Source organism: Diachasmimorpha longicaudata, chromosome 5, assembly GCF_034640455.1.
Source record: "Diachasmimorpha longicaudata isolate KC_UGA_2023 chromosome 5, iyDiaLong2, whole genome shotgun sequence".
In the NCBI taxonomy this organism is placed as follows: Eukaryota; Metazoa; Arthropoda; class Insecta; order Hymenoptera; family Braconidae; genus Diachasmimorpha; species Diachasmimorpha longicaudata.
In genome coordinates, this window is record NC_087229.1 from 872,861 (window position 1) to 897,261 (window position 24,401).

Below are 24,401 nucleotides of genomic sequence, written 5' to 3' on the forward strand. Positions count from 1 at the left end.
AAATTTAACATGGCGACCCACCGAATGCAACACTAACCTAATCACAGTATTTTATTCGTATTCTTAAAGTAGTCAGCTGATTAATAATAAAGATCGTCAATTGATTGATAATTACAAATGAATTGATCATTGAGTCATCAATGTGGATTTTGTTGGACACATTTTGAGTGAAATTATTGGAGGGAGCTGAGTAAATAAAAATGAATCTAATCGTGCGTATTATTTATAAATAAATCCGGCAAATATAAACAAATGAAGGAGGAAAGGGTGAAGTGGCAGAATGAACTTGAAGATATTTTTTTCATTCTGTTTATTCTTCAAACTTCCAAATGACATTTGATTTATCCAAATTAGACCGTTTGTTCTAGAGACGTCAATGAGTCAGAAATTGGCATTTTAACTATTTTTAAAAAATCATAATTACTAACTAATACGTGATAATAACACTCTTATTGTTTCGTTTCTTTAGATGAGGAGAATGTTAAAGCGAGTACTGTTATTAACAAAATACTCTCCCCCAAGCCGAACTATTCACAATTCTCCACAATTAACGTCATCAGCACTAGACAAAATAGAACAAAATGATAACAGCAAATGGAGGGAGGAACTGCTATCAACAATGCGAATATTTCCGGAATTCATTACTCGAAGAGAGGAGGAGGAGTTGTTCAACGAGGTCGAACCGTACATGAAACGTCTCCGTTATGAGTTCTCCCACTGGGACGATGTGAGATTAATTGATGGCCTGATGATCAATTATTGTTTTTATTTAGATGTTCAAGTGTTTTCCAGGCCATTCACGGGTATAGGGAGACAGAGAGAGCTAAGTGGAACGAAGAGAATACTAAAATCATCGACAGAGTGAGGAAACTGGCCTTTCCACCAGGAATGCCACAACTGGGGCTTGTTCATGTTCTGGATTTGGCTCCGGAGGGAAGGATAAAGCCCCATGTCGATAGTGTCAGGGTAAACTTTCTGGTTTTATTGCTATAAGAACAATTTATTCAACAAACAACTAAATTAACTGACTGATCAAATTATTTCAATATAAACTACAAAATTGTCATTGTTCAAATGATTTTTCTTGAGAAAAAAATGCAACTACTCGTTAATAAGTATTTTTTTTTTAATTTTGTGGTCTTTTACCTGGAAATACTCGACATTTTCATGGGTTTATCCTCGCAAATCATTAGATTTAAAAAGATCTATAGTGAATTCAACAGAGGAATTGTCAGATACTATCTAAGATAATGAAAAAATAGAAATACATTTTAACTACATACACTTGACTTCCTACAAATGCAGAATACAGCTGTCGATTAGATCATTAATTTCATCGAAGTCTTCGATATTTCCTGAATGAGAATTATATTTTTCTCATTTTATTTGAAGATTTTCTTATACATTTTTGAGGAAGAGAATCTGAAAGAGAAATTAATAAAACAAAAATAGTTTGATAATTATTTATTATGTATCTTTGAGTCAACGGTAAATACTCAATGGTCTTTAAGACATTGTAAGTCATGCAAATCCACATCTACTGGGTTTAACAATGAGAAATTTGGTGATGTTAATAATATGTCAATAATGTGTATTATCTAAATATAAACTACAAAAGTTGTCATTATACAAATGATTTTCCTTCAATGACCAAAGAAGATCTGTAACACCACCCACCTCTTTTTTAATCTAAATTCACTTGATAATTTCCAGTTTTGTGGAGATGTGATAGCCGGACTAAGTCTTCTAACCGACTGCATAATGAGGCTAACTCTGGTGGGAAACGAAAAAGACTGCCGAGAGGATTTTCTCCTTCCTCGCAGATCGCTTTACATAATGAGGTAAAACCCCTTTTATGGCTTCAAATTTTCATCTTAAATCGTACCATAAAAACATTTTATATAATCAATAGACGTGAAAAAAAGAACAAATAATAACTTGATAACAGGAAGAAGAGGAATGCTAATAAAACGAAAGCACAAAGAATTTCAAAGATGTTCTTGTGTAAAACTCCAAAGCAGTATATTCCAAACCAAACAATGAAACAGACGCACAAAAATATTTTAATGGCGTTTATTTTCAGTGGTGTAGCTCGTCAAAAGTACAATCATGAGGTATTAGGCCCAGAAGAATCGATATATCAAGGAGAGAAGATAATCAAAGGTAGACGTATTTCTGTAATATGCAGAAGTGAGCCTGACAGCGAGCAGGACCCTAAAAATAGAGTGTAAATCTCTTCTTAGGGACTTCAATAGAATATTATACACACGAATACACGTGACATGATCATAAAGTTGATGTACAAATCACTTAAAATCAAATTTCATTCAGCGAAGCACGAATTACAAAGGTGTCTCCACCTTCCACCTCATTTTATAAATAATCATTAATCTTTAATTTTGGAACGGACGTTATTGTAGTTCAATTAAATTGTTGAAAGCATCTGCAATTCTGTCGTAATTGATTATCCCTCGATAAAACAGAACTTGAGAAGAAAATATTGAGGTTAGATGTTGGGTTTTGATGAATTATGTGAGCGTTTCCATCGTCAAATCAAAAAAGTAGAATTTGATAACAGAAGTAGAATATTGTAAAATAATAGTGGAAGCCCCTAGCAGAATTTCCATCGATTGCCACAGTGATTACACAGCACAAAGGTGGTCATGGGCTCGTCGGCGGATCTAGTCTGCACTTGATTGTACGTGCAATTACGCTGTTTACATTTTCCACATTTCAGTAAATCGGTTTTCGTGCCCTGTACGGTGGCTAGTTGAGCATCATTTATGGCTTCTTTCTTGAATTTGTCCCGTAGCTGTTTAATCTCGTCACTGGCCATTTCCTCGGCACTCATTACAGCAAGACGTTTCGCTGGAATCGCCCCCACGAGGAAATTCGTCCTCAGGGTGGGATTCTTAACGTCGCGAAGATTGGCAACCCGACTACGAACCTATAGAAATTCATTACATGCAATGATAATCAATGATTCTGTATGTAAGGTTGATCAATTATCAATTATCACAGGGGATGGTGATTGATTATTTATATTTAAAAAATGATAACTTGAAATACCCTATTTTTATATCTGCTGTCAGTATTTTTAAATTCAGAATAAATAGCCTCCTCCAGTTCCTCGGCGAGTTCCTCAGGGGATGCACATCCGTCAATAGTTGTACCATCGACCCTCAGAGCAGCGGCCAGAAGTTCCCTACACTTCAGTCTGACAGCATCAGTAGTGGTGGCTGCGGGGAAGGAGGTTTGCTTCTTATCCATATCCTTCCTAGACTTGTCATCTTTACTTTTAACGTCGCCGCTGTCTGAATCTTTCTTCCTGTCGTCGTCTTTGGACTTTTCTGAACGTTCTTCTTTTTTCTTAGAGCTGCTCGTCGACCCCGAATCCTTTCCATCTTTGTTTGAAGCTAAAAGTAATGTATAATTTTTATAAGATTTTGCTATATACCAGAATCGACTGAGTGGAATTTCATTTTTTGTTGAATTAAAAAATTTTTTTTTTTGAGTTAAAAATGCGAAGTAGCTCGTTGAAATATTGGCACATCATTTATTTAAGAAATATCGGTAATGCAAGAAACTTCGTTTTATTAAGATATACAGCAAGGAAGAAGTGAGAAAGAGGAAGTGATGTTCAACCTTCAATAACTCAAAATTGGTTGAGTGCAATTTCCATTGTTTTTTGTCATTCTAAAGATATTTTCATAGACTTCCAAATGAGGAGTCATCCATCGAAATCCCATCATTCATTCAGAAGAAATCAATGAAGGAAGAAAAATTCGTTCGGAAAATCCAGTTGCTAGAAATAAGTAAATGACTAAAAAAATTACCATTCAAAAATTTCTTCCAATTTTTAATCAACGTCTTCGACAGCGATATAACTTCCTCATCGTGACTGGATTTACGTAATGCGTTGACAGTCATTCCTATCCTGGTTTTGGTAAGTAGCTCCAAATCGACTGGCAATTTTTGCAAGATCTTGAGGAGCTCCAGAGCTTGCTCCTGTCCCTGAATCAATGAAAACCGATTGAATAAGAAAATCCGTTGCAAACACATCACTCAACAATCTAAACAACACAACGAATAGTGGAACAATGGAACTATTGATGTTGTGGAAGGACTCCCAGAGTTGAGGCGTCCCGGTTAAATTTCTTCTTGCATTCACGACATTCCCAATTTACTCACTCACACTCACCGTCCCGTCCGCATTTGACATTTTCGTTAGCTTCTTCTGGATTCTCATGACTTCCTCCTCGGCGTTCATTACGATTTTGGCGGGGTTTAACACAGGTGGATGGGATTACGTGGAGCACGCGGATATTTGGTTACTCAAAAAATTATCAGATCCACAACGTTGCCCTGCAGACACAATACTGGACGAACGAGAAGATGGGGCCGATGGTAGTAAGGTGTAGCGTGGGGGAGAAGGCCCTGGCGAGAACTAAGGTATGATAAAGAGAGATATTCTCAAACTTTGATGGTCGCCGACACCAAAACAGTGGCAAGTACCTCTGGAAGCCGTGCGCGGGGCTGTGCACCGCCTTCCCCTCTTGCGCGTTTCATCCCCACCATTCTTTAATTTCTAGAGTTGAGAGTTCAAATCTCAGCGGAGGCGCTAAATTTTTTTTGTAATTGTGCCCAAAAAAATCATAGAATGAAAATTTTTTAATTATGGTGAAAGGACAGATGATGATTTCCATAAGAAATCACGGTAATGCACGTCTATTCATCAACTTCGTAGATTTTCCATTCACTAATTAAATAATTACAGGAGACTCTTTGAACGTCACCCAAGGGATAGAGTCATCGACGCGTTTTTATAAAGTGGTATCCCCAGTAGGCCTAATCCACTAAGTTAATGAAGGGAAAATCCTTATGATTTACAAATCTGTAATAGGGACAGCAAAGATATGACGTGAAAAACGTAATTTCCATCAGCTACGGCATTATTACTTCAGGAATAATCGTGCATTAGAACAGACAATAATTTGAATATGTCGGAAAACCTAATCTACCTCCAGGAACCCACCCTGGCGATTGATGAGTCACGGCGTTCCACGGCTAATTCTTTCGTCTCAAAAACGATAAATACTCCACTAGTAGGTTATTACCCTCGCTAATTTTTGAGCTTTCCTAACATTCAAATATATATAGATATGATTGAAAATAGCGGTATAGAGCCCTTCATCTATATCTATAATATAAAAATGAATCGCAAAATGTGTTGGTAAGCGCATAACTCAACAACGCCTGGACCAATTTGGCCAAATTTTTTTTAAAAATGTTCGTTGAAGTTCAAGGATGGTTTTTACGGCGAGGAAAATTAGAATTATTGCTGGAAAAATCCTAAAAATAGCCCTTTTCTTTTTCACATAAAAAAGATTTGTAACTAAAACGTAGTCAATTTGAGATTTATTGCTATGGTATAAAGTGCATATTAAATTACAAGCACTCACTGTTGTCTAAGCAATGTAGGTGTGTTCCTAACGTCAAAGATCATATCTATCAAAAGAATCTGCGTGTGTGCGTTGGAGCACAGAATACATAGTTGGAGGAGTTTAATGTCGTGTTCCGAAACTCGCGTTTCTTTTGTATTAATTTCGGAACGCGAGATAAATTAAATTTCAAAATTCAAGAACAAATAACAGGCGATTTGAGGATATATAAATCAGTTGATTCGACTACTAATCAAGATGATGTAGTCAACTATCCACCGGAATTTTTAAACTCGCTGGATTTGCCAGGATTGGCACCTCACAATCTTCAATTAAGGGGTTATTCTCATGTGAACGCCTATATTTTACCACTTTTTCGGAATTTTTTTTTAATGCGACAACAAACTTCAATCATGTTGATTTTTCAATACATTTTTATTTGTATTTTGAAGTATACGAAAAAATTTTTTTTTTTCGTTTTTTACATTTTTAACATATATTTTTTTTAAGTCAAAGTAGTCTCCAACAAAAAAAGGTAGTTCACTAGTCAAGGTGATAACGGCTGTTCATGTTGTCTGACATAAAAAAATCGAATGGATTATTATTCAGTAGATCTGTGGCTATCGTCCCTACCAAATATAATCAATTTCATTAAAAACAAAAAAAAATATCGAACTTCAAAAAAAAAATCACGAAAATCTCCTTCTTTTTCGTTACAAATCGTTTAAAAAAAATATGAAGATATTGTCGAAAATAAACAATTGTGGTAGGGACGATAACTATAAATGAGTAGAAGAACATATGTAAATTTTAAAGCAATCGGTTGAATACTTTTTCTTGTAGGACCTTGACCGTTTCAGAAAATGATGATTCGAGAAAAACGCGTTTAAAGTTTAAAGCCTGGTAAACAATCGCTTACGACACGTCGGCGACTATGAGCTGTAACTTATCAAATACTATGAATTTCGGTCTGAATTTTTCACAGCATGTTTTCAATAGGTTTTACTGTCAAAATATAAAAAAAAAAAAAAATCGATTTTTTGAAGTGCTCACATGAGAATAACCCCTTAAAGGTTGGATCGGTGGTTATAATGTTGCGAAATATCAACCAACCGCGTCTTTGCAACGGTACACGGTTAGCGATAAAAAAATTACTAAACAATGTGATAGAAGCAACTATACTCAAAGGAAAGTATAAAGGAGAAGATGTTCTCATACCGCGCATACCAATGATTCCGACTGATGTGCCATTTGAGTTTAAACGACTACAGTTTCCAGTGCGGCTTGCTTTTGCTATGACTATAAACAAGTCCCAGGGGCAATCATTAAGTGTTTGTGGTATTAATCTAGAAAACACATGTTTCTCACATGGTCAATTGTATGTTGCCTGTTCACGTGTTGGAAAACCATCAGATTTGTTTATCTATGCGCCAGGTAATCAAACAAAAAACATCGTATACCACAAAGCACTACAATGATAATAATAATAATTATGATTCACATGATTAACAATAAAGCGATTACTTACTTTTAAATCCTTATATATGTTTTATTTAATTATTTTTTATTCACAACGCCCTATCACCAGGGTGACGGTTCTGTACAGGAGAATTTTGTAAAATACGTAGGCACAAAAACTGCCACATTACAAATCTTTTTGACAGGACGAAGTCTGTCGGGTCAGCTAGTATTTTATAATATTAGAGAAGTCATGAAGTTAATGTGGACAGTAATCTGTAGCCCGTCCGTGAGATAATTATCATTATCAACACAAAAAGTATGACCTCCAATGGCCAGGTTGTGGTCCTTGAATTTCACACGATCTGTAAATCGAATCCAACAGGTCTCGACAGGATAAAACAATGGGCGATCAGGAACTATAAACAAACCTTCCCCCCCCCCCCGCCTCGGCCCTATAAAAAAACAGCATTTCATTTGAACTTCAATTTATGTATTGAATTACATTATTTTTCACTTTGTTAAAATTCCATGATCGACAGAAAAAAGTATTAATCGATATTTCATTTTCCAAAAGTTTAGTTCGTGAAAATGAGCCATAGTAGCGGAAAATCATGGCGAAAGAAATAATAAATAAAACGAAAAATTACAATAATTCTAACTGTTTATGTGTTTTTCTGTATTGCCTTATTTTTTACAAATATTTTACATTTTTCTTGAATCTTTTAAATCTTTTTGCATTTTCATAAATAATCCCACCAACGCCAAACAGCTGTGGAGAGTGGGGATGTCATGGCGATGAGGAGAAGGTGGACCTGACTGCCGCGCTACCTCGTGATGCTTGTCAGACCGGGGGGGTTCCGTTTGTACTTTTTCAACTGTACAGATGATCAACTGTACAGAAAATTTTCAAACGGTGAGAGCACCACTGTGCAGGGATTCAACTGTCGAGACAAAAATGTGCCTGTACATGTGGACCCAGCGCCACATGTACAGCTTATCTTTTTGTCTCGACAGTTGAATCCCCGCACACCGGTGCTCTCAGCGTTTGAAAATTCTCTGTACAGTTGATCATTTGTACAGTTGAGAAAGTACAAACGGAGCCCGCCCACAATTGGCGATTTTACGCCCTCCCACTCCGCGGTCAAACCCAGAAGCTTGATCTCACGCGATGCCCTGTCGGTAACTACGGCGATCCCTGGAAATCAGGGGGGGGGCTCCGTGTGTACTTTTTCAACTGTACAAATGATGAACAGTAGAGAGAATTTTCAAACGTTGAGAGCACCGGTGTGCAGGGATCCAACTGTCGAGACAAAAAGGTAAGCTGTACATGTGGCGCTGGTGTTATGTCCTACCTGAGTTAGCAGGAGGATTGTGACGCCTCTCACCAGGTTGAGCGCCAAAGTTTTGAAAACCGTAGATCCGTCAGCCGCTAAACCTCTAATGAGGACTCCATCGATGTCAACTCGTTGAAAAGAAATAATTGGATTCAGGTTTTCCAAATAAAATCAATGCAAACAGCAGTGCTTAGGAGAGCACGTAACACACACTTTATTTAATAAGTTTTAAATCTTAGATTGAGTCTCGAATTATTAATAAAGTTTCAGAGAACCTAACAACCCAAACTAGACGGAAATTTGGCGATTAACTAGTTGAAGAGAGAAGCGGCAAAGAAACAAGTTAGAATCGAACTAAGCTAAACTTAAACTAATTTTCCAAGGGTTGGGTCCTACAACCCCCACTAGTCTATATGTTGCGCACGCAACTTGGTCGAGAAAAAGGGAAGAGGGGTAGAATAAGGAAAGCGGGGAAAAGGAAAACGCGTGACATCGCGTTTTCTCTGTCAAGGGACTCAGGCCCTCAGCTTTCGATACAATGGACAAAGAAGACCTCACACGTGTTGAATCAAAACATGAGCAAAAACAGAACTGGTACTTTACGACCTAGACTGTATGGATTCGAAGATTTATGATTTCTTTCTCAAGTTTCAGGTTTGGAGAAAATGTTTATCCAACGAATTTTACGGGTAAATAAATGGGAAAGTTAAACTCAAGATGTTAAGATTTATGCGTAACGGCTTTTCCCACACTGGTGGTGTTGTTTTCATTGTTCATTGTCCATTGTATCTACTTATTTTGTGCGTATTTCGACACTGATTAAAAATATAAAAATTAAGATTAATTTAAATTTCGCGGACTAAGATTAATGATGTTTAGTGACATCTGCTGGCTATCAAGCTCAGGACATCACAACACTGGGTCCACATGTACAGCCGGATGGGTCTAAAATAGGTACAGCCGCAAAGAATGGTACAGGAAGTGGCGGCCATTTTCCCCAGAAGTTTCGGGGGTAGGGCCATCTAGAATCACTGTAGGGAACTAAAAAAGAGAATTTCTTTACCTGTTGTGAAAATTACCGATCGGAGAAAGGAATGCGAATGTCCTCTATCATAATTTTGTTGTAACACAAAATTTTTATGTTTTATAGATGGCGATAGTAATCCAATAATCATCTTTCAACGTTCTGTCAAGGGATGCTCAACCTAAAATACTAACGAGAATGTGCATGGAAACTACATGCCCCGTTTTTTTCAAATAATTAATTAATTGTTAATGAATTAATTTATTGTATTGATGATGGTTATTCACTCTTTGAACTTAATCAGATATTTTTTTCGCAGGGCTCTATAATATTTCTTATTGTTACGGTTAATTATATATAATCGAATGAACAACTATTTATTTATTATTTTGTTAAATTTTAAATTCCATCACCGGTAATTTAGGTTGGTCCAATTATATATAATTAACCGTAACAATAAGAAATATTATAGAGCACTGCGAAAAAAATATCTGATTAAGTTCAAAGAGTGAATAACCATCATCGATACAATAAATTAATTCATTAACAATTAATTAATTATTTGAAAAAAACGGGGCATATAGCTTCCATGCACATTCTCGTTAGTATTTTAGGTTGAGCATCCCTTGACAGAACGTTGAAAGATGATTATTGGATTACTATCGCCATCTATAAAACATAAAAATTATGTGTTACAATAAAATTATGATAGAGGACATTCGCATTCTTTTCTCCGATCGGTAATTTTCACAACAGGTAAAGAAATTCTCTTTTTCAGTTCCCTACAGTGATTCTAGATGGCCCTACCCCCGAAACTTCTGGGGAAAATGGCCGCCACTTCCTGTACCATTCTTTGCGGCTGTACCTATTTTAGACCCATCCGTATTTTAGGATGAGCATCCTTCATCTTCTTCTTCTTCTAATTTTTGGTTGGCTCTGACTACAAGTCTTGCGGCCGTTGTTCCCAATGTAGGAACGTTACATGTGAATGGGTGGGAAGTGGTAAGGTAGGGAGTGAGGTAGTGTAGTTAGAAGGCGGGAAGGATTTGAAGTAGTGGTTAGACTGATTTGTGGATAGATTTTAAGTAGTTGTGAATGAGGAAGGCAACTTTGGTGCTTGGGTGAGAGATGAGCTTTAGGATGTTGAATGAGGAAATTTTTAACTTTTTCAAAACTTTCACAAAGGGGGTGCGTTCATTGGTATATAAGGGGCAGAACCAGAAAATATGTGATAGGGTTTCGGGAAGGTGACATTCACAGAGTGGAGAGTTGACTATATTTTTGCGGAAGAGGCTGTCGTTGAGGTTGAAATGGTTGGATCTCATTCTAGAGATTGAGGAGATTTGGGGTCTGTCAATACCTAAGGAGAGGAACCAGGGAGGGGGGGGGTGAAAATCTTTGTAGAAGTGTTTAAAGTAGAGGGAGCCTTTACGGATGCTTTGGGTTGTGAGGAGTTTGGCGGTTTTGGCTTTCAGGCTCCTCGAGAAAGATTCTCTGAAGTCAGAGTGGGGGATGCAGGTGTTGTGAAAGATGCCGTTGGTAATGGCCTCTTTGGCGTGACGATCAGCTAATTCATTGCCTGGGATTCCCGCGTGGGAGGGAATCCAGATGAGAGAGATGTGGTATCCATTGAGGGAGAGATTTGAGTAGAGTTCGAGGATTTCATAGACTATATGAGAGGAAGATATTTGGTATGAAAGATGGGATAGAGCTGTCAGAACGCTGAGGGAGTCTGAGAGGATAACGGAGTGTTCGATTTTAAGGGAATCAATGGTTTGGAGGGAAGTTAGTAAGGCTAGGGCTTCCGCTGTAAATATCGAGGCATAAGAAGTTATCTTATGTTTGATGATGATATCTTTGGAGGGGACAACAACTGCAAAGCCCACATAGGAGCCCTCACATGTTTTTGACCCATCAGTGTAAATTTGGGTGTGGAGGTCAAGGTTGTTTTTAGATAACTCATCAGACAGGGTGGCAGTTATGTTTTTGGCGTTCTTTAAAGAATGGCCAATGGAAGTGTTGATTAGAGGCGGGAAATTGATGAGAGAGAACGGAAATTGGTAAGGGGTAGCTAGGGAGTGGGAGTGAATTCGGTGCTTGTGATGTAGGAGTTTGGTGTACGAGCGATAAATGGGGAAATCGGTTTTGATGTTATGGATGTTGGAGTTTTTCCTAGAAAGGATCAAGTGTAGGGAGGCGAGCTTGTCGAGAGCAGGGTGGAGTGATTGGGAGAAACATTTAGCCATATACCTATTCGAAAGTTGGGAAATACGTAGATTTAGAGGGGATTCAGCAGCTTCAGCAAGGATAACGTTCGTGGGGGTAGAATTTCTAAGACCAATAGCAAAACGGAGAGCTTTGTATTGAAGCTTGTTGAGCTTGTCGAAATGAGAGAAGTTTGAGTACCGAAGGATGTGACTGCCATATTCTATGGAGCTCCGAATTAGACCTCTGTAGAAGGTGATGAGGTTATTGGGGTGTGCCCCATACCAGGTTTTTCTGAGGGATTTGATGAGTGAAATAACTTTGGTACATTTACTGGTTAAGGCTGAGATGTGAGGGGAGAAGGAGAACCGGAAATCTAAGGTGACCCCAAGAAATCTGGTGGTTTCTTTGGCTTGAATGAGGGTGTCGTTGATAGAGATGTGGTGGTCAGAAGGGATGAAGTGTTTTTTAGAAAAGATGATTAGGTGAGATTTTTCGGGGGAGATTTCAAGGTTTCTGTCAGATAGATGATTGGCTATGGAGTTGGTTGCTTCTTCTACAGATTCCAAACAAGAGGAGAGGTTGGAGTTGCGAGAAAAGATTACGAGGTCGTCGGCGAAGGCGATAGATTCAGCCTGGAACTGGTGGAGTTGGGGTAGGAAAGAAGTATAAATGTTAAATAGGATGGGGCTAAGGACTAGTCCTTGGCCTGTGCCTTTGTCCATAGGGTAGGGGCCGTTGAGCTCATCTTGCGTCACGAAGTAGAGTTGGCGGGAAGCTAGTAGGAAGTAGACGAAGTCAGCTAATTTTTGGGGAATTTCTATACGGGCTAGGTCATTGTATAGGGTGAGGGGGTTGACGTTGTCAAATGCTCCCTTTATGTCGATGAAGACACATACAGTGAATTGGTTGGATGCGAAATCTGTAAGGATTTCGGTGCTTAAGATAGAGAGGTTGTCAGCGCAGGATCGGAATTTTCTGAAACCGAACTGATTATTGGGCAGGACATGTTCAGTTTCTAGCCACCACATGAGGCGGTTGGCTATTAATTTTTCGAGAAGTTTCAGGGTGCAGGAAGCAAGGGCTATGGGACGAAATTTGCCCGGGGTATTTTTGGGGAGGAGGAATACTAAGAATTTTCTCCATGAATCTGGAAATTGGCCGGAGTTAAGGAGGGAGTTGAAGATGTCTAGAAGACAGTTTTTGTAGGAGTTAGAGAGTTTTTTCAAAACAAAATAGTCGATTTTATCCAGGCCTGGAGAAGAGGTGCTTTTAGTGGCGGAGAGAGCATGTTTGAGTTCATGTGGGCTGAACTCTTTTTGAAGAAAGGGGTTGTTTTGGAAGGGGATGGCTGGAGGAAGTGGGGGGATATAGTTGGGCGGAAGTTTGGGACAGAAGTCGGAGATGAAACTCCGCATTTGATCGGCAGATCCATTGTCTTGATTAGGGATATTTGTGGGGGTGTATTCCTTGCGGTTTTTGAACCACTTGATTTTTTGCCGGACTAGGTTGATGGGGGTGTCTCTACTTAGGGATTCGCAAAATGTGGACCAGCCTTTTAATTTTTCTTTTCTGAGAGTGAGTTTGGTAAGGGCAGATTGGTTTTTCATCGCAATGTAGTGGTCTAGACAAATGACCTTTCTGAAAAGGGATGTGGCCTTCCTTCTGGGCGACGGCATGTGAGCAGTTTTCGTTCCACCAGGGAGCTGGGGGAGAGGGTCTGCGGTTACTTTGGTTGAAGTATTTAGACGAGTCTTTGGGTTTTGGAGACGAGGCTTGAATTGCTGACATAATGACATCAATTAGGGATTCGTATTTGAGTTGGGGGGACATGGAATTTGGGGTAATGTTAATGAGGTTTTCGTTAGCTTCAAGGTAGTCTTGGAAGGCATCCCAATCCACCTTGGAGTGGTTGATTTTATAGGAAAAACGTTTGAATTTGTCGGGAGGGACGTTCAGAAGAGTGGCAATGGGGTAGTGGTCGCTACCCATGTGGTCTTTAAGAACATGCCAAGAAGATTGGAGAGCTATATTGGAGGATGCAAGAGTGAGGTCAACGCATGAGGGGGGCGAGTTGGGGGGAGTGACTAGGGTGGGAGAACCATCGTTCAGGGGTAAGAGATTTGAGTTCGCAAGAGCATCTAGGAGTTCAGAGCCAGAGGGACAGGAATGGGACCTCAAGCCTCTGAGTGGGAGTTGAAGTCCCCAGCTATGATGGAAGCGTGGGCATTGGCGGATTTGGAGAAAAGTTGAGACCATTCTGAGGAGTGAACTGTGGCGTGAGGGTTTTTGTAAAGAGAGAAGATAGCTAGGGGTCCATCTCTGGAGGAGATATTAATGCCAATGACGTGGAGGTTTGGGGAGATGAGATTAAGGTTAGGAATTCGGGTGAAGCGTATAGATTCTTTGATCGCGATGGCAATGCCACCCCCCTGTTGGTTTAGAAGGTCATCTCTGTAGAGATAAAAGCCGCGGAGGGCGGTGTGAGGATGAGAGGGTTTGAGCCAGGTTTCAGAAAGGAGAATGATATCATAGTTGAAGGCAATATTTTGGAGGTCACCTAGCTTTGGTCGAAGACTGCGGGCATTCCATTGCAAGATTTTGAGTCCAGGACAGGCAGAATTAGTTGAGGTTGTGAAGTTCATAGTGTGGTGGATAATGAGGGGCGAGAGGTGTTGAAGGGTGACGTAGGGGCGGACAGGGAAGAGGAAGGAAGGTTTGGAGGGGGGGTGGTCTGGGAGGAGGGATGATATAGGTTGTTGATTAGGTTAGAGATGTTCGCGATTTTGTTGGTGAGGCCAAAGCTTTCAACTAAGGCAGCGAGTTTATGGAGGAAGAGATCGAGGAAGCTTCTAATTTGGTCAAGGACCTGAGAGAGGTCGGACGAGGGTAAGAGAGACGGTTGGTGAGAAGGGTATCTCATTTCTGAAGGAGGAGGAAGGTTGGAATAGTTAGCACCATTTGGAGAAATAAGGAGATGGGAATGGTTGGGGGAGGAAGAGTTGGAGATATGTGAGGTTCTTGAGGAGCTGCGGGGGGCTTTATGCATGAGCTTGCGGGAGTATTGGAGGTGCTTGTCACGAGACGAGTTTGACAAGGGTAGAGGGACGGGGTTTGAGTCTTTGCGCAGTGGAGTTGGAGGGATGGCAGGAGAGCGATGAGGCACAAGGTCGGAGTCAGGGAGATGACGAGGGGTGGGTTGGAGAGTGGTTGACATTGGTTGTGTGAGCGAGGAGGTGTGTGAGATTGGAGGGAAGTGATGAGGGGAGTTAGCAAAGTTAGAAGGTGAGGGGGCAGGTAAGTGCCCGGGGGGAGCATTTGGGAGATTGGAGGAGATAATGTGTCTAGCTTCAATATAGGAAATACCCCGTTGGGCGGCATATCTGTGTATGAGTCTTTGCCTGGCTAGTTGGGGGTAGTTGTTGTCGGTTGAGGGATGTCTCCCTTTGCAGTTGATGCAGAAAGGGTCCTGGTCAACTTTTGGACAAGGGGAGTTTGCGGGAAGGTTGTTGTGGTCCACTTTGCCAAAATGGTTGCAGGTTGTTTGGCGTCTACAGTGGGCTTTTGAGTGGCCGAAACGAAGGTAATTGGAGCATCTTTTGATTTGGGATGTGTAGGGGGAGACTTGGAGGCGAATGTTGTATAGAGATACATGGGTTGGGAGAGTCTGACCTTCGAACTTGATGAGTATGGAGGTAGAAGGGGACATGTGCCTGGTTCCATCGGAGAGGGATGTGAATCGGTTGCAACGGGAAATTTCTTTGATTGGGATATCGCTGATGAGGTCTGATTGAAGATCAGGGATGGAGATATTGAGGGGCACATCTTTAAGGGGTTATTCTCATGTGAGCACTTCAAAAAATCGATTTTTTTTTTGATATTTTGACAGTAAAACCTATTGAAAACATGCTGTGAAAAATTCAGACCGAAATTCATAGTATTTGATAAGTTACAGCTCATAGTCGCCGACGTGTCGTAAGCGATTGTCTACCAGGCTTTCAACTTTAAACGCGTTTTTCTCGAATCATCATTTTCTGAAACGGTCAAGGTCCTACAAGAAAAAGTATTCAACCGATTGCTTTAAAATTTACATATGTTCTTCTACTCATTTATAGTTATCGTCCCTACCACAATTGTTTATTTTCGACAATATCTTCATATTTTTTTTAAACAATTTGTAACGAAAAAGAAGGAGATTTTCGTGATTTTTTTTTTGAAGTTCGATATTTTTTTTTGTTTTTAATGAAATTGATTATATTTGGTAGGGACGATAGCCTCCCTAGATAGATGAATGTTCATGAGAACTTTGGCTAGGTTGACTCCATGAATGTCAGGGGTGTTTGGGTTGGAGTAGTCGGCTTGGAAGAAGACCTCAAAGGATTGGTTTGAGGACTTGAGAGGGAAACAATTTTTCTGTAGTTCTTAGGATATGATGGGGCGTCGAGGTGTCCTCGTTGGGAGAATGGTAGGAGGGGCAGAGGACGAGGTTGAGGTTTCAGGATGAGGGGAGGAGGCTTCGTGAAGCTTTTTTTTCATGGATTTGGGGAGTTCGAAATCTGGTTCTTCGTCAGAGGATCTAGCTGTACGTTTGCCAAGAGCATTTTTTTCTGGGGTGCTCATCTCAGTGTCGTTAACAGGAGGTGATGAGGGATGAACAAGGGGGAGGTGATCGAATTTTGTGGTGAGAGTGCAGAGAAGTTATCAAGAGTGTTTTGGGAAATGGCGTTAAGAGTGAGGGGGGATATGTATCAAGGTAGGCCGAGCGTTGAGCAGCTTCGATAAGAAGTGAGTCGCTAGGATCATGTGGTGGAGAGGGCGAGGTTCGGTTAAGTTGAGGGGGAGATGGAGAGTTCTGGGGAAGGAATGGGTCGTTGAAGATTATATCGCGTTTTTTTAGTTGATGGCTGATGTCGTAGTTGTGCTCGTTGGTAACGTTGGTTGACTTGGTGTTGATTAAGATGGCCTTGGAGGCTGGGCGGTCCTCCATCTTGGAGCGGTAGCGTCACCTCGACGGGGACGCTGTTGAGGTTAGGGCGACACGTGGCCAAGCCACGTGCTACTTACGAGTTTAATTAGTATAGGCACTAATCGGTATGCAGATTCGGCGGCTTGATGTGATCTGCAAGATTTCGTCAGGATAGTAAAGTACGACACGGGAGGAAGCTACTACTGTGGTAGGAAAAACGAAAGTAGAGGCGCGCTGAGGAATACGTCCATACACGTCGGAGGCTGAAGGCCGAATCTCATGAGCATCCTTTGACAGAACGTTGAAAGATGATTTGTGGATTACTATCGCCATTTATAAAACATAAAAATTTTGTGTTACAACAAAATTATGATAGAGGACTTTCGCATTCCTTTCTTCGATCGGTAATTTTCACAACAAGTAAAGAAATTCTCTCTTTCAGTTTCCTACAGCGATTCTAGATGGCCCTACCCCCGAAACTGCTGGGGAAAATGGCCGCCACTTCCTGTACCATTGTTTGCGGATGTACCTAGTTTAGACCCATCCGCTAAGTTGCAGCAGCCCCCAGCAGCTTGAGCAAATACGTGACCACGAATGTGTCTCAACTCGCGAGGTGGCGTTAGTATCACCAGGGCGATCCATTTTCGAATATCAAATGTTAGGGAAGTAGGAAAAAACAATATAATTCGTAATATTGATAATAAAAGACGAAAGTAACAAATGTTTTAATCATTTTTATTAAACATAAAATGTGGCGAAAACAAATAAAAAAACAGGTTTCTTTTATACAGAACACATTGAGTGATGCTTTTTTTCAATACCACAATAGTCTTTTATCAATAATAAACGAATTACGACGTGCACCATTTCGATTGTTTTTTTTTGTATTGATTAGTTTTGATTTGACTCGCATTTAGACTAGTGCAATACTCTTGCATACGTCGCATTACAAAAAAATTGAATAATGTGCACTAACATTTCTGTACCGTGTTCAGTACATGGAAACGATACTCGCTTTGATTTTAATACATCAGTTATAATCAAGTCGAAAACATGTAAGGAGTCTCGGTGAATTTCAAAGAGACTTTCTAAATATAATATAAATTTATAAAAATGCGTATTAGGGTGATAATTATCAGTGTCTTTATTCCACTGCGTAAGCGAAGCTTCGGGTCTTCATTTTGAGCCACTGCTTCTTTCTGATAGGAGACAAAGGAATTTTCAATTTCTTTGGCTCTGTTTGCTTTTTCAATGTCTGGAGCCTTTTAGCCACAGTCCTTTTGGCCTTAAGACAGAAGTTACAGATTGTAGTTCCCTCCACAATCAAAAGACAGTGCGTGTGTCGCCAAACATTGCTTATGTCTCTCACTACTGTTTTGGAGTTTATTTTAGGAACGTCTTTCAGTTTACGAGAACCGGCGCAGACGTGAATTTTATCTAAATTGAATAATAGAGCCTCCACCTGCTGGACAGTGTGTAGTTTCTCATCCATACTCAGCCTCGACAAACTCACATTTTGATCGAGAATATATGCTTTCCCAACCATTTCTTGATTGATGATTATTCTTTTCGAAGCATATATCTTTTAATTATTGCCAAATTCAATGCAATGATTTTTTGAGGAGAAAGTGACATTTTCACTTTTCTGTGGCAGATATTCCACAGACCCATCAGCGGGAAGTTTAACCATTTCAGTTAAATTTTTCTGGTGAATCTGAGAAAGTTCGACTGTGGTAGATTGCCTGAACAAGTCGTCCAAAGAATGGTTGGAGGAGTTAATTGTTTCACTTTCTATTTCAAAATTAGAAGAACAAGCACTCAGAGGCCTTGCTTGTGACTCCATAGCCTCTGCATGATAAACACTCGAAACGTCAGATCTTGTCGAACAAGAACTCGAAGATCTGGTATGTTGCTTCGTAGCATGCAATTCCCAATTACTTGAGATATTCGAGATCACATCTGTGTCTACACCTGTCCACACGAATTGAGAAGGAATCGCGCCTTTCTGTAATCGAGCTATTTTATAAGGAATCTAGGAAAGAGAAATACTATTGTGAACTTTGTCAATGAAAATTAATTGATTAATTAGTTAATTAGGACTCACCTTCTGTACTATTGTTCCATCGATGGCATAAATGATTTTATGTCTCTCTATTTCACTTTCAAGAAAATGTTGATAACAAATTGGATCTCCTGACTTGAGCAAAGGCATTTTTGTGGCAAATTTCCATTCTTTCAAGCGTGCAAGATCTTTAGGAGTACTAAAACAAGGCCCTTTATCGGGGTTACTTGAATAGCCTACTGTACATCCAATGATCGTACACGATGGCATAATGTCACACAATTTTTCTTATTCATTTTATTTATTGAATTTTATTTATTCTGATTTTTTTATACTTCTATCAACTAAGTTGTTTGATCGCTCGGGGTTATGTCGGCTCCCAACCAAATGTAAACACGGTAAACACTCCCTGGTGACACATACGCCACCCCGCGGTTTAGTTCATACTTGAAGACAAGATCGGGCACGCCAATATTATATAGAGAAGTAGGAGAGTTACAGGGGGCTGGTTGCAGTGGGCTGCTTGAATCGAACCATATTGAGGTTAGAATCCCTGGGCACAGTTTCATCTCATTTTTCCCAGAAAAACCTCAACTACTAGTGTTCAATCAATGTTATTGCGCATAAAACAATTGTTGATAATTAATGATGAGCCGACGCGATGGCTGGGGCCCATCAGTGATTTCGAGTGGATTGTGATGTGATGACAAGTCACGTGAATTCGAGAGTCGATCGGTAAACAATAAATGGCCACGTGCGAGTGACTCGTAGACATTTACTTGGATTCGGAACATTTAATCCTTTGGAAGACACTCTTCGACTCTGGTTGAAGGCGTTGAAGAATCTCTGCGGTACAAAATGAGCAGATTTTCAAAGTGGATTGATATTTTATGGTTTTTTCTACTGCTTTGGGAATTATGATGACATTACTGGTGGCATAACCCTGGTACCAGATAGCCAAAATCCGACTTGCTGCCGTGTCACTGTCGACAAAAATTGCTGACCCACTGTTCTGGCACTGTCGACAGTGGCAAAATAGAAAGATCGACAGTACATCGACAGTAGTAAGCGGATTAATTTCGAGGGTCGTTTTTTGATGGGGCCCCATTAGACCTCTCTTACGAGCTAGGCTCGATGACTCAGAAGGGGTGGTAGACCCTTTTTTGAGAGATCCACGGTAGATGACACTACCGTGAATTTCGATGGAACAGTAGATGGCAGTAGGTTGGGGGATGGTGTGGGTTAATGGTATTGATTAATGCGGAAACCGGATCGGGATTACACAACACGAATAATTATAATTCTACCACAAATAGTCTTTATTGAAAACTCTAGAAACTTAAATATACAAAAGACGCTTTGGCTGCAGCTGTGGCGTGTTAACTCTCTAGGGAATACTAACTAGTTTTCAGTGCGCGACAACTCAGTCGTCGTCGCGCCTAGGGACAAGCTTCTGCTTGCGCTGGCGGCGCTGGTGAGGCTGCGTCGGTAAAACAGCCGCCGGGCGTGCTGATGGTAACGGGGGGAACGCCACATCTACTCCCCCTCCAGTGTCCTTGCCCGAAGGGGAAGGGAACGATACTTTTTTTCGGGAATACGTTCTCGCTGGTCGGTCCATTGAGGTAGATGGTAGAGGATCAGGTACTGTAACTGGAGGTGCTGGTTGGCTGGAGGTCCGGTCTCGTCGATTTTCGTCCTCTGTAGTCGAATGAGGTACTTTTGCGACGAAGGCTGGTTTAAGACGATCGACCGAGATGTTTTTCTCGACCCCATCGACGTCGACAATAAAGTTTCGATCGTCAACTCGTTTAATCACTCGATAGGGTCCAGCGTAGGGTGGTTCCAAAGGCTTCCTGACGGCGTCGATTCGCACGAAGACGTGTGAGCAGGTGTAGAGCTCTTTCAGGATGAAGCATCTGCTCTTGACGTGGTGAGCCGTGGGGGTTGGGCGTACTTTGCGTATATGCTCCCTGAACTTCTCCAGAAAGAAGTTTGGCTCAGCTGGCATGTCTGCCGTGGTGAAAAATTCGCCTGGGATCCTGAGCTCGGTGCCGTACAGGAGTTGAGCGGGAGAGGCATTAAGGTCCTCCTTAATGCAGGTCCGGAGGCCGAGCATGACGGTCGGCAGCAGCTCTGGCCATGGTGTAGGGGCGTTGCACATAAGTGCAGCCTTAACTGTCCGGTGCCATCTCTCCAATATCCCATTTGATTGAGGGTGATACGGAGAAGTGTGGATTTTGTTGGCTCCGATCATCTGGGCGAGAGCGGTGAACAGTCTGGACTCGAACTGGCTTCCTTGGTCTGTGGTGATGGTCAGCGGAGTGCCGAACTGCGTAACCCAGTGTCCGTAAAAGGCTGTGGCAATCGTGTCAGCCTCGATGTTAGAGAGTGGAACTGCCACGGGCCACCTGGTGAACCTGTCGATGATGGTCAGACAGTAGCGCAGTCCGTTCACACGAGGGAGTTCGATAATGTCCAAATGGACGTGGTCGAAACGATTGTCGGGCACGTCAATGTGGATAGGGTCCAGCCGGTTATGTCTCTGCACCTTGGAGCGCTGACAAGGGAGACATTCGCGGGTCCAACGAATGGCGTCACGTTTGATGCCAGGCCACACGAATTTCTCTTTAAGATGTCGTGCTGTCACTCGTCCAGAGGGGTGCGCCAGGTTATGCACGACCTCGAAAGCCTGTTGACGTAAAGCCTCCGGTATGAAGGGGCGAAGTCGTCCAGTTGAGATGTCGCAATAAATTTCGAACCCTTCGAGGATCAGAGGTTGGAGCTTCAGCGCCTTGTTGAAGCTGTTGACGAGTCGTGCCAGCTCCTGGTCGTTTTGTTGGGCCTCGTAAATGATGTCTGTGCTGAGGCCTTTGGGCATGTCGATGGTGCAAACTCGCGACAGAGCATCAGCGACGATGTTGTCCTCACCCTTTACGTGGACGATGGTGGTCGTGAACTGGGAGATGAAGCTCAGTTGGTTGACTTGTCGGGGTGATGCCTTCTCGGGTCGCTGGTGGAACGCGTAGACGAGGGGCTTGTGGTCCGTTTTCACGAAGAACTCACGACCCTCGACTATGTGTTTGAAGTACTTAATACCGGAGAAGATGGCGAGTAGCTCACGGTCATAAGTACTGTAGCGTTGTTCAGTGGGGCTCAGCTTCCTCGAGAAGAAACCTAATGGTTGCCATGTGGAATCGACGAGTTGCTCCAAGGCGCCTCCGATGGCTGAATCGGAAGCGTCAGTGGAGAGAGACAGAGGGGCTGATGCTGACAGAAAAGACGCCCTGGTGGCCTTGGCCACACTCTGCTTGCAACTCTCCAGAGCTGCTTCCGATTCCGGGGTCCAAGGGACTTTGCGCTTGTCCTTTTTCTTGGCCTGCTTCAGGTGCTCGTTCAGGGGGGCCTGGATCGCTGCGGCCAGAGGGATACAGCGGCGGTAGTAGTTAACCATGCCGAGGAATCTCCGGAGGTCCTCGATGGTCTCTGGCTTGGGGTAGCTCACAATTGCTTCTACCTTGTTGGTGGGCGGACAATAGCCATGCCTGTTAAGGGTGTACCCCAGGTACAGGACCTCCTCCTGAGCGAATTGGCACTTGCCTGGGTTGATCGTCAGGTGGTTGTTAAGAAGCAGCTTGAGGATGGCTTCCACATGGCGTTGATGTTGCTCTGGAGTCGTGGAATAGATGATGATGTCATCAATGTAACACGCAGCGAATTGACAATCTCGTAGCAAATTGTCCATATGCCTTTGAAAGGTTTGTGCGGCGTTGCACAGTCCAGGTGGCATGCCGCAAAACTCAAAAAGGCCGAAGGGAGTGGTCACCGCAGTCTTGGGGATGTCCTCTTCAGCTACTGGGATCTGGTGATAGGCACGCACCAGGTCTAGGGTGGTGAAGATGCTACTACCATGACAGCGCTGGATCACGTCCTCTATGTGCGGGATGGGGTAGCGATCGGGTGTCGTTTGGCGATTGAGCTGTCTGTAATCACCTGTTGCACGCCAAGCGCCGTCTTTCTTGGCCACCATATGTATCGGGCTGGACCACTGGCTGCTGGAAGGCCTAATGACACCGAACTGTAGGAGCAGGTCGAAATTCTCCTTGGCGGACTGGAGTTTCTCGCCAGCTAAACGACGTGGGCGCTCTGCTACAGGTGGGCCTGTGGTGGGGATGTGGTGTGCGACTGGGCTGCTGAAGCTGATCGTGGGGATCGGTGCAGGCTTGGTGACATCAATATACTTTTGCAGCAGTCCCGTGTAGAATGGAGGTAACTGCCGGGCTTTATCGACTGGAGAGACGTTGAAAATTGGGGTCTCGAGCAAGGTGCCGGTGACACTGAGACTGGTCACTTTGTCGACCAGACGGCGACCTTGGATGTCGATGAGCAAACCATAGTAGGCCAGCAGGTCTGCACCGATGATCGCAGTCTTAACGTCCGCAATGGTGAAGGGCCACTTCAGGGCACGACGGAGACCGAGGTTTAGGTTGAGCACCCGCTGTCCGTACGTGTGAATGATGGTTCCGTTGGCTGCATATAATTGGAACTCTGCTGGTTTTTCGTTGTGTTCTCGCTTGTCTCGTGGAATTATAGATATGACGGATCCAGAATCCACGAGGAACCTGATTTGTGAGATTCTGTCGGTGAAGAATAGGCGGTGTTCTTTGGTGTCCGGGTTGTTGTTGTTGAAGTCGCTGTCGCCTACCGCCATGACTGACGACAGCGGTTTTAGTTTCCCCGGCTCGATAGTTGACCATAGGTGGAGGAAACGAAGTTACAAGGTTTGTGACACTTACGTGCCTCATCTCCAAACCTTGCGTGGTACATGCACATACCTCCTGGAGCTGGCGAGTTTGGTCGCGAAGTAGAGGGGTGACGTGACCTGGACCTGCCTCTGTTGACGGCATGACCTAGCCTCTCGATGGACTTGGCCATGCTCTGGTTCAGGGTGATCAGCTGGGTCATCGCTAGTCGCAGCTCAGTAAGTTCTGAGGCCACTGAGCTCGTGTGTTGCTGGACGGGTGGCCTCGCATGGCTGGAAACAGCCATGACGGTTGTTCTCGAGGACTCCTCCAGCAGATCGTCAGCGGCGACGGCCAGGTCCTTCAATGGCAACGTCTTGGTGATCTTGAGGATCCTCCTCACGTCAGCAGGCAACAGTGACAGCCATTTGACCCGTAGAGTGTCCTCTGTGGCTCTGTTGCCAGCCAGCAATTGTAGCTGACGGAGTAACTGTGAAGGCTTCTGACTCCCCAGCTGTACCTCTGACAGGGCCTTTTCTAGCTGTCGGTCGGGAGAGTCGGTGATCCGTTTCAGAAGCTCTTGTTTGAGGTATTTGTACTTATCTGTTGCTGGGGGATTTTCCAGGATGTCAGGAATCTCCTGCAGGACGTCTGGGCTGAGGTGGCTTACCACGAGGTGGAATTTGTCGACGTCACCCGTAACACGGTAGGCCTCGAAGACGGAGTCGGCCTGATAGAACCAAAGTTGTGGCTGACTCTTACTGAACACTGGCAATTTGAAGCGGTACCCGCGTGGTGCTTCAACGTTGGCCACGTGTGTCGAAGAATCAGGTTGATTGACGCACTCGATGTTGTCGTCGAGGTCGATCAACGAGTCGTTGAGGTCGCCTCTCTGTCCGAAGCCCAAGGGACTGCGTCGTCTCGTAGCATCCGGAGGTGGTCGTGGCGTGCTGTACATGTCGCTCTTTTGCTCGTTGAGTTTTGAGGTTAGCGTCACCGTGAACTGCGTATATCACGTCGGGGTCACCAATTTTGTGGGTTAATGGTATTGATTAATGCGGAAACCGGATCGGGATTACACAACACGAATAATTATAATTCTACCACAAATAGTCTTTATTGAAAACTCTAGAAACTTAAATATACAAAAGACGCTTTGGCTGCAGCTG

General features: G+C 42.6%; 4 protein-coding genes across 7 annotated transcripts; 1 reads left to right on the forward strand and 3 right to left on the reverse strand.

Moving 5' to 3' along the window:
• The first annotated feature begins 10 nt into the window (after positions 1–10).
• On the forward strand, positions 11–2,449 carry LOC135162006 (alpha-ketoglutarate-dependent dioxygenase alkB homolog 7, mitochondrial). Its single transcript, XM_064120049.1, has 5 exons — positions 11–212; positions 470–727; positions 793–966; positions 1,714–1,841; positions 2,084–2,449. Exons 1-5 carry the CDS (start codon positions 201–203, stop codon positions 2,229–2,231), a joined length of 720 nt encoding a protein of 239 aa, XP_063976119.1. The 5' UTR covers positions 11–200; the 3' UTR covers positions 2,232–2,449.
• LOC135162005 (transcription elongation factor S-II) lies at positions 2,058–4,495 on the reverse strand. Of its 3 annotated transcripts, none has more exons than XM_064120046.1 (4): positions 4,196–4,495; positions 3,837–4,014; positions 3,070–3,416; positions 2,058–2,947 (listed from the first exon to the last, which is right to left on the reverse strand). In XM_064120046.1, exons 1-4 carry the CDS (start codon positions 4,268–4,270, stop codon positions 2,612–2,614), a joined length of 936 nt encoding a protein of 311 aa, XP_063976116.1. In that variant the 5' UTR covers positions 4,271–4,495; the 3' UTR covers positions 2,058–2,611. The 3 variants fall into 3 exon arrangements, with proteins under 3 accessions (XP_063976116.1, XP_063976118.1, XP_063976117.1); XM_064120048.1 differs by having other exon boundaries at positions 4,192–4,493; XM_064120047.1 differs by having other exon boundaries at positions 4,202–4,492.
• A 12,625-nt stretch (positions 4,496–17,120) lies between these two features.
• Positions 17,121–19,643, reverse strand: LOC135163045 (uncharacterized). 2 transcript variants are annotated; one of them, XM_064122173.1, is made up of 2 exons: positions 18,536–19,643; positions 17,121–18,436 (listed from the first exon to the last, which is right to left on the reverse strand). In XM_064122173.1, exons 1-2 carry the CDS (start codon positions 18,761–18,763, stop codon positions 18,017–18,019), a joined length of 648 nt encoding a protein of 215 aa, XP_063978243.1. In that variant the 5' UTR covers positions 18,764–19,643; the 3' UTR covers positions 17,121–18,016. The 2 variants fall into 2 exon arrangements, with proteins under 2 accessions (XP_063978243.1, XP_063978242.1); XM_064122172.1 differs by having other exon boundaries at positions 17,125–18,463; positions 18,536–19,629.
• Positions 19,644–23,218: 3,575 nt separating this feature from the next.
• On the reverse strand, positions 23,219–24,190 carry LOC135162062 (uncharacterized). The gene has a single exon (XM_064120155.1). The coding sequence runs from the start codon at positions 24,188–24,190 to the stop codon at positions 23,219–23,221; it is 972 nt and encodes a 323-aa protein (XP_063976225.1).
• Positions 24,191–24,401: the final 211 nt, after the last annotated feature.